Source organism: Gouania willdenowi, chromosome 6 (assembly GCF_900634775.1).
Source record: "Gouania willdenowi chromosome 6, fGouWil2.1, whole genome shotgun sequence".
In the NCBI taxonomy this organism is placed as follows: Eukaryota; Metazoa; Chordata; class Actinopteri; order Blenniiformes; family Gobiesocidae; genus Gouania; species Gouania willdenowi.
The window spans coordinates 51092086-51104748 of record NC_041049.1 but is presented as its reverse complement, the minus strand read 5'-3'; the positions used below and the strand labels follow the sequence as shown (position 1 = coordinate 51104748).

Genomic DNA, 12663 nt, shown 5'->3' with positions numbered 1-12663 from the left:
CCCACACTCTCCTTGTTCCCATGGTGCAACGCTCTTATGCAATGCGTTTTTCACCACTTGTCCGATTTTTAAAAACACAGCTACCGAGATTTCAGCTTCACCTAAACTTGTCCAATACAGTGGGATCAGTGGTATTCAGGGTAAGATGGAGCCAGGGTTGAGGTCAATTACACTTTTCAATTACAATTACGTCTATAACTATCCACGTTCAATTGCAACTCAATTATGTTTGCGGTGACTGTAATTTGAAATAATGGCATTTTCCCCCTGAAAGTCAATTACAAATATGTTCTCAATTACCAAACTCCAAATTCAATTAATCACAATTATTGAGCCCTTAATAAAGGTTAACAATCCTCTTGTGTTAGCATTCTGTTAGCATCTTATGATAACAGGTGAAATACACTAAAAAATATATGATCTATCATCTAATTTGTTTTTCATCTTTTAGTTACCTTGTTAGGCTTCCTAGTCAATGAAAATATTAGTATTAATATTTTTGGTGTGGGTGTCTGAGCTTTTACCCCTCGATTTATTTATTTATTTATGGTAAAATGATCAAAGTGACAGGTAGAGGGAAAACATACAAACATATTTTAATAATTGTTAATTATGTATGTGTAAGCCATAGAACTGTAAGATGGTTCACCAGTTGTGCATTTAATTACACTGTAATTGACATTTTTTATAGAATTTTCATGACAATTACAATCACAAAGTAAATTATCTGAACTCAATTACAATTAAATTACAACAGCAACAGCTTTTTTTCTATTAGGATTACAGTTCTAATTACTGTACATCATAACTGTAATTATTATCAATTACATGATTGCAATTATAATTGATCCCAACCCTGGATGGAACATATCAATACTTTATTAGCCCCCCAAAGTGTTTTTTTTTTAATTGGTTATTGATGTTACCTGTGCATCGCTGCCACCGATGTTCACCATCTTGTAGCGAATGGGGTAGAGGAGGTTGACGGTTTGATTATAGTTGCCCTGGTTGTACTCAATCATTGCCTGACACATTGGAATGCCTAAAGTCGCAGCCAGCTGGTGCTGCTGATTCTCCCCTGGTTCTCTGAGAGCGAGAAAGAAAGAAAGCAGTAAAAAAGAACAAGGAAAAGGTTTTTGTTTTTACAAAGTTTGATCATTTTCAGAAAAACGCTGTTACTAAGAAACGCATTCTTCTGAAATTCAAAGGTCAGTGCCAACACCTTCACATCAGCTCTTTGTCAAAAGCCAATCTCTTTCTTTTTATCACATGTAAATATGCACTGAGTACAGAAGGGCGAGCTTAATGGAAAATATTTACTAGACGCACAGAGCAGCAATAAGTCTTCAGCCAATAACTGTGACTGGGTGACCTTTAAATAGCATAAAAATTTGCTATATAAATAAATGCTTTATTTGTTCAAAACTCTCTCATCAAGAGGAGATGAGCTCAAACATGAGAATTCATTTAAAACAAACACTATCAACAGCCTGAGGGTGTGTAAGTGTGTGAAAAATGAAGAATTTTACATTATTTTGGAACATTACAGTCACGCATCTCCTCGACTCCACATGGTTTTTACAGGTTTTATTCTGCATTTCCAACAGCTTGTAGCCAGTAATTAATCCTTTAAAACTAATTCAGCAGTTGCCGACATACTGGCATTCTATCGTTACACAGCGCCCCTATTTGGCCAGTTTAGGTCACGTGACTAAGACTAAATCTAACCATAACCCTAAAAATTGGTGCGATATATATGTGTGTATATATATATATATATATATATATATATATATAAGCAGTCAGGAGCCTCCATTGCCACTAATTACACATTAGCTGATGTAAGACTACCCATGGTGAGAGATTTTTTTTTTTTTTAATTATTATTATATATTGTTCCTCAACAGGATAGGCACATTGTATATGACATCACATCAGTGGCTCCCAACGTTTTTTTGGTCGTGACTCCATTTTTGTTATCACAAATTTTTGGCGTCTCCAGAGACTTTTTTCTTTTGATAATGTTTGTTGTCGCCAGGATTAGTGCACATAGTGACAATATGCACCAGCTCAGATATTTTTATTTTGCATTTTATTTGAACTACATTTATATTTGAAATAGTGAAAGTTGTTTAAGATTGTCGTGTGTGTGTGTGTGTGTGTGTGTGTGTGTGTGTGTGTGTGATGTTACATTTTGAAAAAGTATAATTAAAACATCTTAAAATACATTTTTATTTTTTTAATTATAAATTAGACATTAGACCCCACATTGGGTCATGACCCCAAGGTTGAAAAACACTACATTTACACTACATTATTATATTTTTTAAGTGTGCAGAAGTAGGGGGTACATGGCTGAAGATTAAATGTCTGAAGGGGTACGGGACTGTGAAAAGTTTGGGAACCACTGATATAGAGGAAGTGTCCAAATCCTCATTTAACCCTATTATCACTGGGGTCTATTTGTGCCCATCCAAAATGTATCGTTCAAAAAATAACATTATATATATTATAATATTTCACAAATGTTCCTATTTTGATTGTATGTCATGAATGTGCACCCCAAAAATAGAAAAGAATTGGATGGAAGATTTTCAAGACACACTAACTTTAAACTAAAAAGTTTGGCCTGATGGTGGCGCTAGAGAACAGGTCATGGTTTCATTATCAATATATATATATTATATATTAAAGTGACACAAAAACTTGGTCAACATTTTTCTATGTTGGGAGAATAATAGGAGGGTTAAATCCATCCTTAGATAGAATCACATCTTAAATGGCATTAAAAGCTAATAATTAAATTATATTCACAAGAGAAACATTATCCATGAATATTATAGCGACTATAATCACATCCTGAGAATGTTTACCATTCACAAACTGATCAAATCAAGTATGATTCCAAAATACAGACTGTATAATGCAGCACAATTATCTCAAATCCTCAGAAAGTGGAATAGGATCCGACTGTTTAAAATAAATCAGCTCTTCTAAATAATTCAAATTAAAGCTATGCTAAGAAAAACAAAACCATTTTCTCACTTTATGATGTTATTATATAATGGTGAAAATGTAAAGGCTGGATTTGAATGGAAGCTTTTATGCAGCGAGCGGAGGCTTGTGTGGTCAGAACTTTTCTAGCCACAGACGCAGCAGCTGTGGGAAGCCCCACGTTTCCCGAACACACACTACGAGCCTTGAGTAGTGTTCTTCCTGTCTTCAACCAGCCTCCATCTCACAGCCCACGCCTTCCCTTGGTTTAGTCTGCCTTTACATAAGTTCCTTACATAAAGCCTGACAAAGTGTTGGGGTGTGCAGTGAAGGGGAGAAACTCACTTAGTCAATTCCTGGAGGCCCTCCAGCAGCCGCTGAGAAGTGGCGCTCTCGTTAGCTCCCAGCGACCCCATGAGGAAGTGGAGGTCATTGAACAAGGTCACATGGTCATCCGTGTGCGGCTGAGTGACTTGGAGCAACTCCTGCCAACGGTCTTTCACACAAACGCCTGAAAACATGGAGACGCATCATTTAGTTTGAACACGGCATGAATGGAAGCAATTTAAGCTTTTAATAATGTACAAATGCTACACTTATTGATTATGATTTATTATTCGTAATGTTTTTATTCTGAAAATGAATTGATGAATCGCCTATTTATGTATTTATTAATATAATGTGTATGTGTGTGAATGAAATGTGATTTACATCAAGGGGGACTGAGGTCCAATTTCATTTGTGGTACTTTGTGTGATTATGCAATGACAATAAAGACTTATCTATTTAAAATATACTTAAACTGCTACACCATGGGTTGGGGTCAATTATCATTTTAATTGTAGTGTTGACCTCTGACAGCATGTGCAGACAAAGATTAAAAAGAATAATAATAATATTATTAATAATAATAATTGCATAATTCATAAGTCATTACAAATATGGTGTAATTATAATTGTAATCGTAATTGAAAAGAATATGCTGCTGTTGTAATCCTTGTGGAATTGTAATTGAGTTCAGACAATTGTTGACTTTGTAATTGTTACGGAAATTCTATAAAAACTGTCATTTACTATGTGAACTTGGCAACCACGTTATACCGGTAGTTGTATGGCTTACACATAGGCATACGTAGTTAACAACTGTTAAAATATGTTTCATATCAAGTTCACCTGTTACTTCTATTGAGGATCATTTTAACATTTAAAAACATAATAATGATCGAGGGGTCTACTGACACAAAAAAGGCTCAGACAGCCACGCCAAAAATATTAAAACTAATATTTTCATTGATTATGAAGCGTAACATGGTAACCATTGGATGAGAAACTAATGATGATAGTTTATATTTTTTTGTGTATTTTACAGCTGTTTTAAGACATGGGTCAAACCTGTTATTATAAGAGATGCTAACAGAAAGCTAACACAAGAGGAAGGTTACGTATTTATTAAAGACTCAGTAATTGTGATTAATTGTAATTGAACTTTAGTAATTGAGAACATAATTGTAAATGACTTTCAGTGGGAAAATAATTGTAATTTTAATTGTAATTAGGGAAAAAATGCTGGTTAAAGTAATTCTAATTGAGCATGTATAATTAAAGGCGTAATTGTAATTACTTAATGTAATTGACCCCGTCCCTGACTACACCTGATAATTTTTTTTTTAATAAAATCATAGTGTACGCCTCATTGATCAATGATTCATACATCATTTACTCCAAAAAGAAAATAAAAATTGTAACTTGAAAGTTTGTTTTCATCTCCACTGTAAACGCGCCATTTTTGTGCATTGCATTGTGGGATGTGAAGTCCCGGAGACGGGTGCATAGAAATCTGGCAATAAAAAAACAAAAGAAAACAACAAGTGTCGGTAAGAATCAAGGAAAAACAATTTTATGCATCTGTTTGTGGGACTCCACATCCCACAATGCAATGCACAAAAATGTGGTTAGTGTAAAGATGAAAACAAACTTTCAAGCACCAATTTCAACCTTTTTCCTTTCCTTTTGGTGTACATGACGTTTGATCCATTGATCTATCAGGCCTATATTATATATATATATAAAAATATTGGGGTAGGGCAGTGTTAATTGATATACTGTGTGTGTGTGTATATATATATATATATATATATATATACACACACTACCGGTCAAAAGTTTTAGAACACCCTAATTCTTCCACTTATTTATTGCAATTCAAGTCATGCAAGTTCAATGAATTGCTTGAAATGATAAAAAGGTAAGTACTGAACAGCCAGAGGTTAAAAAAAATGGTTTGGTTCCCCAAAACTGGGGACAGTTGTAATCTTTTTACCTCCTACATTATTTGTTGTCTTACCTTCCATTTCCAGTCTGTAGAGCAGTGAACAGGCATCAACGGTGTCCAACATGGATCCTGAAGCTTTACAACGTCTGAATACCTTTGAGAAACACAGTCAGCTGCTCCGTAACTATCCATCATCTCCAAGGCTGAAGGATGGGATGTTTTTCGCAAACACATCATGACATTTTCCAAAAGAAATCAAATATTTAAAAAGTGATGTTTCGTTGGATCCCCTCGGTAAAACATTCATGAGGGGAGGCCGACATGATGTAGGAATTTCTATTATGTTGAAACTCACAGCGGTGGTATAGCATTATGAGATGTCCTTGTGCAGATACGGGGACATCAAAGGTCCCCACTTTTAAATCCTATATGTGTAGCGTCTGAATGAAATAATCAGCTTTGGCAGCTGACAATGAATTAGTGTGGGTGGTTCCCCGGCTCTCAAGTTGTCATAGGAACTTGACTTCCATATGTTCACACTTGCCCTCTCGACACGCAACAAGCACAACACTTTGCTTTTAGTCCACATCCCATGTGTACGGACGGAAGAGGAATTCCTGATGAGACGTCACTAAGATCCTTTATCAACATGTGGATGCTTGACATAAACCTACCTGATCGTCATATATTTCCAGAGCAGCGTCGTACTGTCCCTGTGGGAAAAGGAAAGTTGAGAAAGAATGAGAAACAGATAAGATAAGTTTGTGGAACAGGGGTAGCCAATCCTGGTCCTCGAGGGCTGGATTCCTGAGACTTTTAGATGTGTCCCTGCTCCAACACACCTGGTTGAAACCATTGTGTTGTCATCAAGCTCTGCTGAAGCAATGAAAACGTGCCATTCATTTGATTCCGGTGTGCTGGAGCAGGGACACATTTAAAAGTCTCAGGAATCCGGCCTTCGAGGACCAGGATTGGCTACCCCTGTTGTAGAATGTTGCCACAATTTGACTCATTAGCGACGGGAAACTTTTATCACAACAGGGCCACAAAAATGTGACCGTCTGATCCAAGGGCCACATTATCAACATTAATTTCAGCATTTAGAATATTGACCAATCTGAACAAGAATACAGGAAGAACAAAGGCTTTGTTATGTTGTTTTGTTAGTATATTATTCACATTTTGTGAGTGATTGTTGTTGTTTCATGTGTTCCTGGAGTTATTATTTGTGTTAACATTTTGCTTTTTTATTGCAATTTGTGCATTTCTTTTCTAATTTTGTGTTATTTTGTTGTGGTTTTGGTTATTTCTGTAGTCATCTTGTGAATAATTTTGATTATGTCTTTGGTGCTTTTTTCTGTACTTTTGTATGTCTTTGTAGGGTCACTTTGTGCGTTTTCTTTGGGGGGCCACACAAAAATAAATGACCCCGAAAAACTGAAGAAAAAAAACATTGCCAGAAGAAAAAACAAGAATAAAAAATTATTCAGAAAAACCAGAATTTTGTTTAAAGTTTATTCAATACACTTCCATATCCTAACCCCCCCAAACAGAAATACAACAACATTTCCTGGTTGTAAGAAATCTTGGTATTGTTAATTTAAAAATAACAAAATAAATAATCCTAAAAATATTAATAACAACAAGAATATCGTTGTAGTTTTACCTGCTCGACGTAGTACAGAGCCCAGTGCCAGTAGTTGTGACTGGCCAATGCATCAGAAACCTAAAAAACCAACATGTGATACATCAAAAGTTTTGCTTGAAGCTCATGTTTAATCAAAACCTCATAAAATCACATAAAACTGATGAATACACCAACATGAATGATAACAACTGAACAATTCATTAAAGTACCTGCCAGTCTTTCTCTCTCGTTTCCATGAACTTTAAGCCTTTGTCCACTTCCGCCCTCATCTCACAAACGTGCGCTACAGCGTGCACTGCCCATGCATCGTCTGGTGTCATCGCAAGACCCTTCAAGATTGACACAACATCACAAATACTCAAAGACATCACACGCTTCCTATTGTGACAATCAAAAAAAGTCTACATGCTAAACTCTTTGTAATCATTCTCTCCGTTGATGATATTCCTCAATCTTTTCTCAAGCATCCCACTTTCACAGCTTCTTCATTTGCATTCAGCTGAGAGTCGTAGACGTGCTGATGTTCCAATGAGCTGCTCATTACGCTCGGTCTTTGACATAAAATTACTCGGTGAAATGAACCGACACGAACCAAACAGACGCAGAGGGATTTGAGCGGCCGACAATAACGGCAACAGCTTGCGCCGCAGATTGCCACGAACGATCTAAAAATCTCACCTCCATCGCCACTTTCTCAGCTTGATCATAAAAGCGAGTTTCCAGGAGACCAAATGCGTGTAATCCGTTTAGATAGCTGGGGGAACAAAAAGAACACAAATGCATTGTGTTAAAAACACACTCGTCTCTACACTATCAGAGCTATCAGCATCTCATTTAATCTCTACTTCACCATTTAACATGAATCTCATCGTTTTCTATACCTGTGCAAAGGAATGTGAGGTTTCCAGTGTGGGAGCACCCTGACCACAGAGTCCCTCATCTCCGCTTGGGCTCCCGTGTAGAAATAAGAATCGTGTGCAAACTTGAGGGCCAACAAGTCGGTGGGATGATCGAGCAGAATCTCCTCCCAGGCTTCGGACGCTTTGGGAAAGTTTCTACAAAAATACCATGATTTACTGTTAAAGACAGTTCAAGGAAGTACTTTAAATGGCCAAAGATCACTAATGTGTCACTGCAGGGATGACAGGAAGTAGAAGTGAGAGTTTCCTTTTATCACTAGAAGAGCAGCACGGTGCACTCCAAAGCTCCTCTAAATATCCTGGGCTTTCCATTCCTCCAGCAGTTAGAGTCTGACTGAGAATATAATCAGTTGATTTAATTCATGATCTTCATGATTTAGTGTTTTAACCTTTTTTTTTTTCTCATATTATCATTTAGAGCAGTGGTCCTCAAACACTGTTGGTACTGGGCTGCAAAAAGAAACAAAGTTTGTAAAAATTAAATGAACTTATTTTCATGAGTGTTCTTGGTATATATACTTTTTTTTTAACATCACTGTCACTTTTGACAATACGTAAGTACAGTTGGTTAAAGTAGGCTGGACTCCCAGCACTCACTGCTGTGGAAAACTCAGGGGCTGTGATTGAAATCGCATACTAACATACTACACACTCAATGAGTATATACTACATCTATATAATATATATCTATCTACTATGTACTATTAGTATGATTAATATAGTGACTGTTTCCACTCATTGTATACTTCCAAGTTTCCCAAGATGCATTTCAAACCTACAATGACAAAAACCTGAAGCACACTGAGGCTAAATATCAGCGTTTAAAGTTCTGAAAACATTTCAAGCGAAAAAGTGACCAAATAGAATATCAACATGTGCTCATTTGATCCATAAAACTCACGGAAACACATTTCATGCCGACATTTGCCGAGATTTTCAAAGACCCTCCATTGTGCTACTGACTAAACTTCCTGTGAACTTCAAAACAAGAGCCATATTTACAAAAAACAATAAAAACTACAATTTTACATTCCGCTCGTAATGCATCATAGGGCAGTTGAGTATGACTAGTGTGCACATCGTGCGTACTCAGGAAATGTCTTGATATTCTGTAGTATACATTCTGGTATTTCTCACATACTCAATCTTGTCATACTATCTAATGTGAACGTATTACAGTACACTAATATTTGATGTCAGACCTAGTATGAATAGTAAGTTAGTATGACATTACAAACACAGCCAGGGTTACTTGTTTCTGTTTAAAGTGTAGATACACCCCCAGGTTTATGCTGACCTACCACTAGGGGGACGTTTAAAAAAATGCCTTTATTATTGGCGTGACTCCTAGAGTAGTTAAGACACGCCCAGTCACAGCAGCCCCGCCCCCACACCACTGCAGAGTTCATCATAGAGCTGTCAATCAATGCTCACTGAGGGCTGTGAGAGGAGGAAACCTAGTCGCTCCTCCCATCTTTTATGGGAGGGGCGGGGCCAACAATGATGGTTAGGCTGTGTTCGAATACTTAATCCTCTAAACATGAATTATGCTTTAAAATGAACACTACACTCAACCTGTTATTATCTAACAACTCTCAGTGCTACATGATGATGTATACTGGTTTTTTTAATGTACCAATAGTAATTTCATGCCTGGACTGGCTCTGGGTCTTACCCATGTGAAAAACACTCTATGGCTCTGACATGGAGCTTCTCTCTGGGAGAAATATCCTGAGTGTTGGCGAGCTCCACTGTGCGTCTCACAGCACTGGCCAGACGCTGGTTCAGCCTCGTGGAGGTTGTTGTTGTCATCAGTTCCAAACCAGTACTGATCACGTTCCCCATAACTACAGGAAGACAAAAACACCGAGCAGGCAGTTTTTTCTTGATCTGTTTTCCAGAGAAATAAAACGGAAGGAAAAAAAGCTTTGAGACCAAATATTCAGTGTATTTTTATGGTTTATTATTAATGTGAAGTTGATTAATTCCTCTCCTTTTAACCTATTGTCCACGTGTTGTTAAATCAACAGTGAAAGCTCTGAATCGTTTTCCTTAACAAAACAAAAAACAAAGCAACATTTTCGGGCTTTAGCTGTTGAGTTGAAAAATAGAAACCAAATTCCCTGCAGCAAAAGTTAATATGTTAACAGTAATATAGTTATATAATCAAAGAAAGGCTGGACTGGCACTTCAGGCGCTGCACATGTTGTGATCATCTGTACCACATGTCCAAGTCAAGGCCCGTGAGCCAAATCCAGCCTTTTATAACAGTCAATTCAGCCTGAAGGAAAGAGTAAATATTTATTCTAACTCAGTTCCAGAGATCTATGCCTCTCCAAATACACAAATTCAATAAAACTCCACAATATTTGCAGGGCTCTCAGTTTTCCTGTGCTAACATCATCTCAAACTGGTGAAAATCCTGCAATTTTCCTCAAACTATTGCACAATATTTCCCAAAACTAACAAAAAAATTGGGATATAAAGAGAGGATCCCGCACGGACTGATATCTGTCACTTATTGCCTGGTTATTGTCGATGCTTTACATACTTATATTACATATAATTTATGTGGAAATAAAAACTACAACACATTGATGATGAAATCCGCGGCCCACTTGAAATCAAAATTTGGTCTGTGAATTAAAATGAGTTTGACACCCCTGTTTTACATCTACTGTCAGGCCTTCATGTATGTTATATCCATGTTTATTTCACATTTACCAAAGTTAGGGTCAGCTGCTTGGATGGCAGACATGCATCCTTCCAATCCTCCGAGGGTGTCATCATTACGCCACTTCACGTACTAAAAGTCAAATACAGATGAGATGGGAACTTTACAGTCGTAACACAGTCAGTGTGTGTGTGTCTGTGTGTGTGTGTTGTCATGTGACTACCTGGGTCAGGATAGCATCATACAGTTTACAGGCCTCATTACTGGTGGTGGACAGTGGCAGGCCTTCTGCTCTCCATGCCTGTGTAATAATAAATATGTGGTGGTGGGAACAAAAAAAAAAGATTTGATTATTATGATTATGAATCAATTCTTACATTTTCAAAGATGGATTATTTGCATTTTTTGAACTGTAAGACTTCAGTTACAGTATACCAGACATGGGCAACTAGCGGAACTAGCAGTCTAGTGTTGTGCAGCCCCCAAAAGCAATTACAAAATGACTCCAAAAGCACATAAAAAAATGGAAAAATACACAAAACAACAGCAAAAAAACATAAAATGACCCCAAAACACATGCAAAAATCACAGAATAATTCACAGGGCAAAAAAATACACAAATTTATTCTAAACACGACAACAAACTTACACAAAAATTTGCGGGAAATACACTAAATGACACTAAAAATACACGAAACACCATTAAATATACACATAATGACTTCAGAAACAGAAAATCATGACAAAAATACATAAAAATGACTCATAAATAAAAGAGAAAAACTGTTGTGTTCATGTTGTGATCAAGCATTATTCTAAAGGTAATGACTAATGATAATGTGGCCCTTGGATCGTCACATTTTTGTGGCCCCCACTGTGATAAAGTTGTCGACCTCAGCACTATTCAATACTGACGGTGCTGTGAGGTGTTACTCAAAAAAGAAGTCAAATAATTCAGCAGCTGACTTATGTTAAATGGAAGATCAATAATCAGCAATAATCGAATATTGGTTTATAATCTAACTTTTGTTTTATTTTTTTAGGTTTGAAATCTATTTGTAAAGGTTAACTAAGCTGATTACCAATTACCCACCTCTAATTGAATAGATGTGGGGTTCCTGTGTACCTCCTTTTGCATTTTTGTCAAATCATGTGTACCCCCACTTCACATCATAGATACCCTCTCCATAATTTCATATGCTTTTTCATTTGTAGAACAGTGGGTTCTCCTAAACCCTTAACTGTGTCTAGAACGTTGGTTTCCCAAGGGTTCATCTACAAATTCAAAACAATGAGTGGAATTTATTTTGAAAAAAATACCATGCACTTTTATGTGACTACATCAATAGTAAGTAAATATGGTATCCTTTATAAAATGTAGCTAAATATTGTCTCCTATTGTGTGATAAAATGGCCTCTAGAGCATAAAATAATCATGTTTTAATAAATTACAATTACCAGATTATTTTAGAATTAATTATTAACTATTTCTGAGTACCCCCTGAAATGTGCTCATGTACACCTAGGGGTACACGTACCCCTGTTTGGGAACCACTGGAATAGACGATTAATCATTGTTCGCTGTGGAAAAAAAATGATGTATTTTCATAGGCATATCGCATTACCTTATGTCATTTAAAAACATAACTTTTCTGTTAATCCTGTTTAAAACTTTTAATGTGAAAAGGAACATCTCTCTAAAATAGCTGATTCCAGCTGTTTGGCCATAACAAGGTTTTAATCTCCAAAACCTCCAAATAAAAGTATTCTAATTCCTAGTTTTTAGTAAAAAAAAAAATAAAATAATAATATAATAATAATTAACATCCTGAGCTACATTTATCTTTCCATGCACTTTTTATTTTTTTATTGTTTTAAAGTGTTTATAATTCTCTCCCATTAGGACTTGAACGCACCGCTGTAGACTTTGGTTCCTTCAGACGCGTTTTACGGCACAGAAAAACAAAAAACTAAACTTCCCTATTGTTTGCTATTCTGAGCCAAAGATGTTTAAGTATTTACGTATTTATTAGAAACTTATTTATCACTAACCTCACAGTCCCTCAGGCTTGAAGCGTTCATTTTCAAGTCTGCACAAAGTGTTTGTTTCCCGCACAAGCAGCAGCAGCAGCAGCAGCAGCAGTATCAGCTGACT

The 12663-nt window shown here is 36.5% G+C and overlaps 1 protein-coding gene across 1 annotated transcript in view; it reads right to left on the bottom strand.

Annotated features, from left to right (window-relative positions):
* Nucleotides 1-12663, bottom strand: part of ttc38 (tetratricopeptide repeat domain 38) — a 15437-nt gene extending 2774 nt beyond the window's left edge. Inside the window, exons 1-12 of the mRNA XM_028449873.1 lie at nt 12561-12663; nt 10732-10809; nt 10559-10640; nt 9510-9681; nt 7796-7969; nt 7593-7668; nt 7124-7243; nt 6933-6992; nt 5941-5979; nt 5339-5420; nt 3340-3505; nt 927-1086 (exon numbers count right to left, since the gene is read on the bottom strand). Of these exons, the coding sequence (XP_028305674.1) occupies nt 927-1086; nt 3340-3505; nt 5339-5420; nt 5941-5979; nt 6933-6992; nt 7124-7243; nt 7593-7668; nt 7796-7969; nt 9510-9681; nt 10559-10640; nt 10732-10809; nt 12561-12590 (1239 nt within the window). The 5' untranslated portion in view covers nt 12591-12663. The remainder of the gene's footprint in view (nt 1-926; nt 1087-3339; nt 3506-5338; nt 5421-5940; nt 5980-6932; nt 6993-7123; nt 7244-7592; nt 7669-7795; nt 7970-9509; nt 9682-10558; nt 10641-10731; nt 10810-12560) is intronic.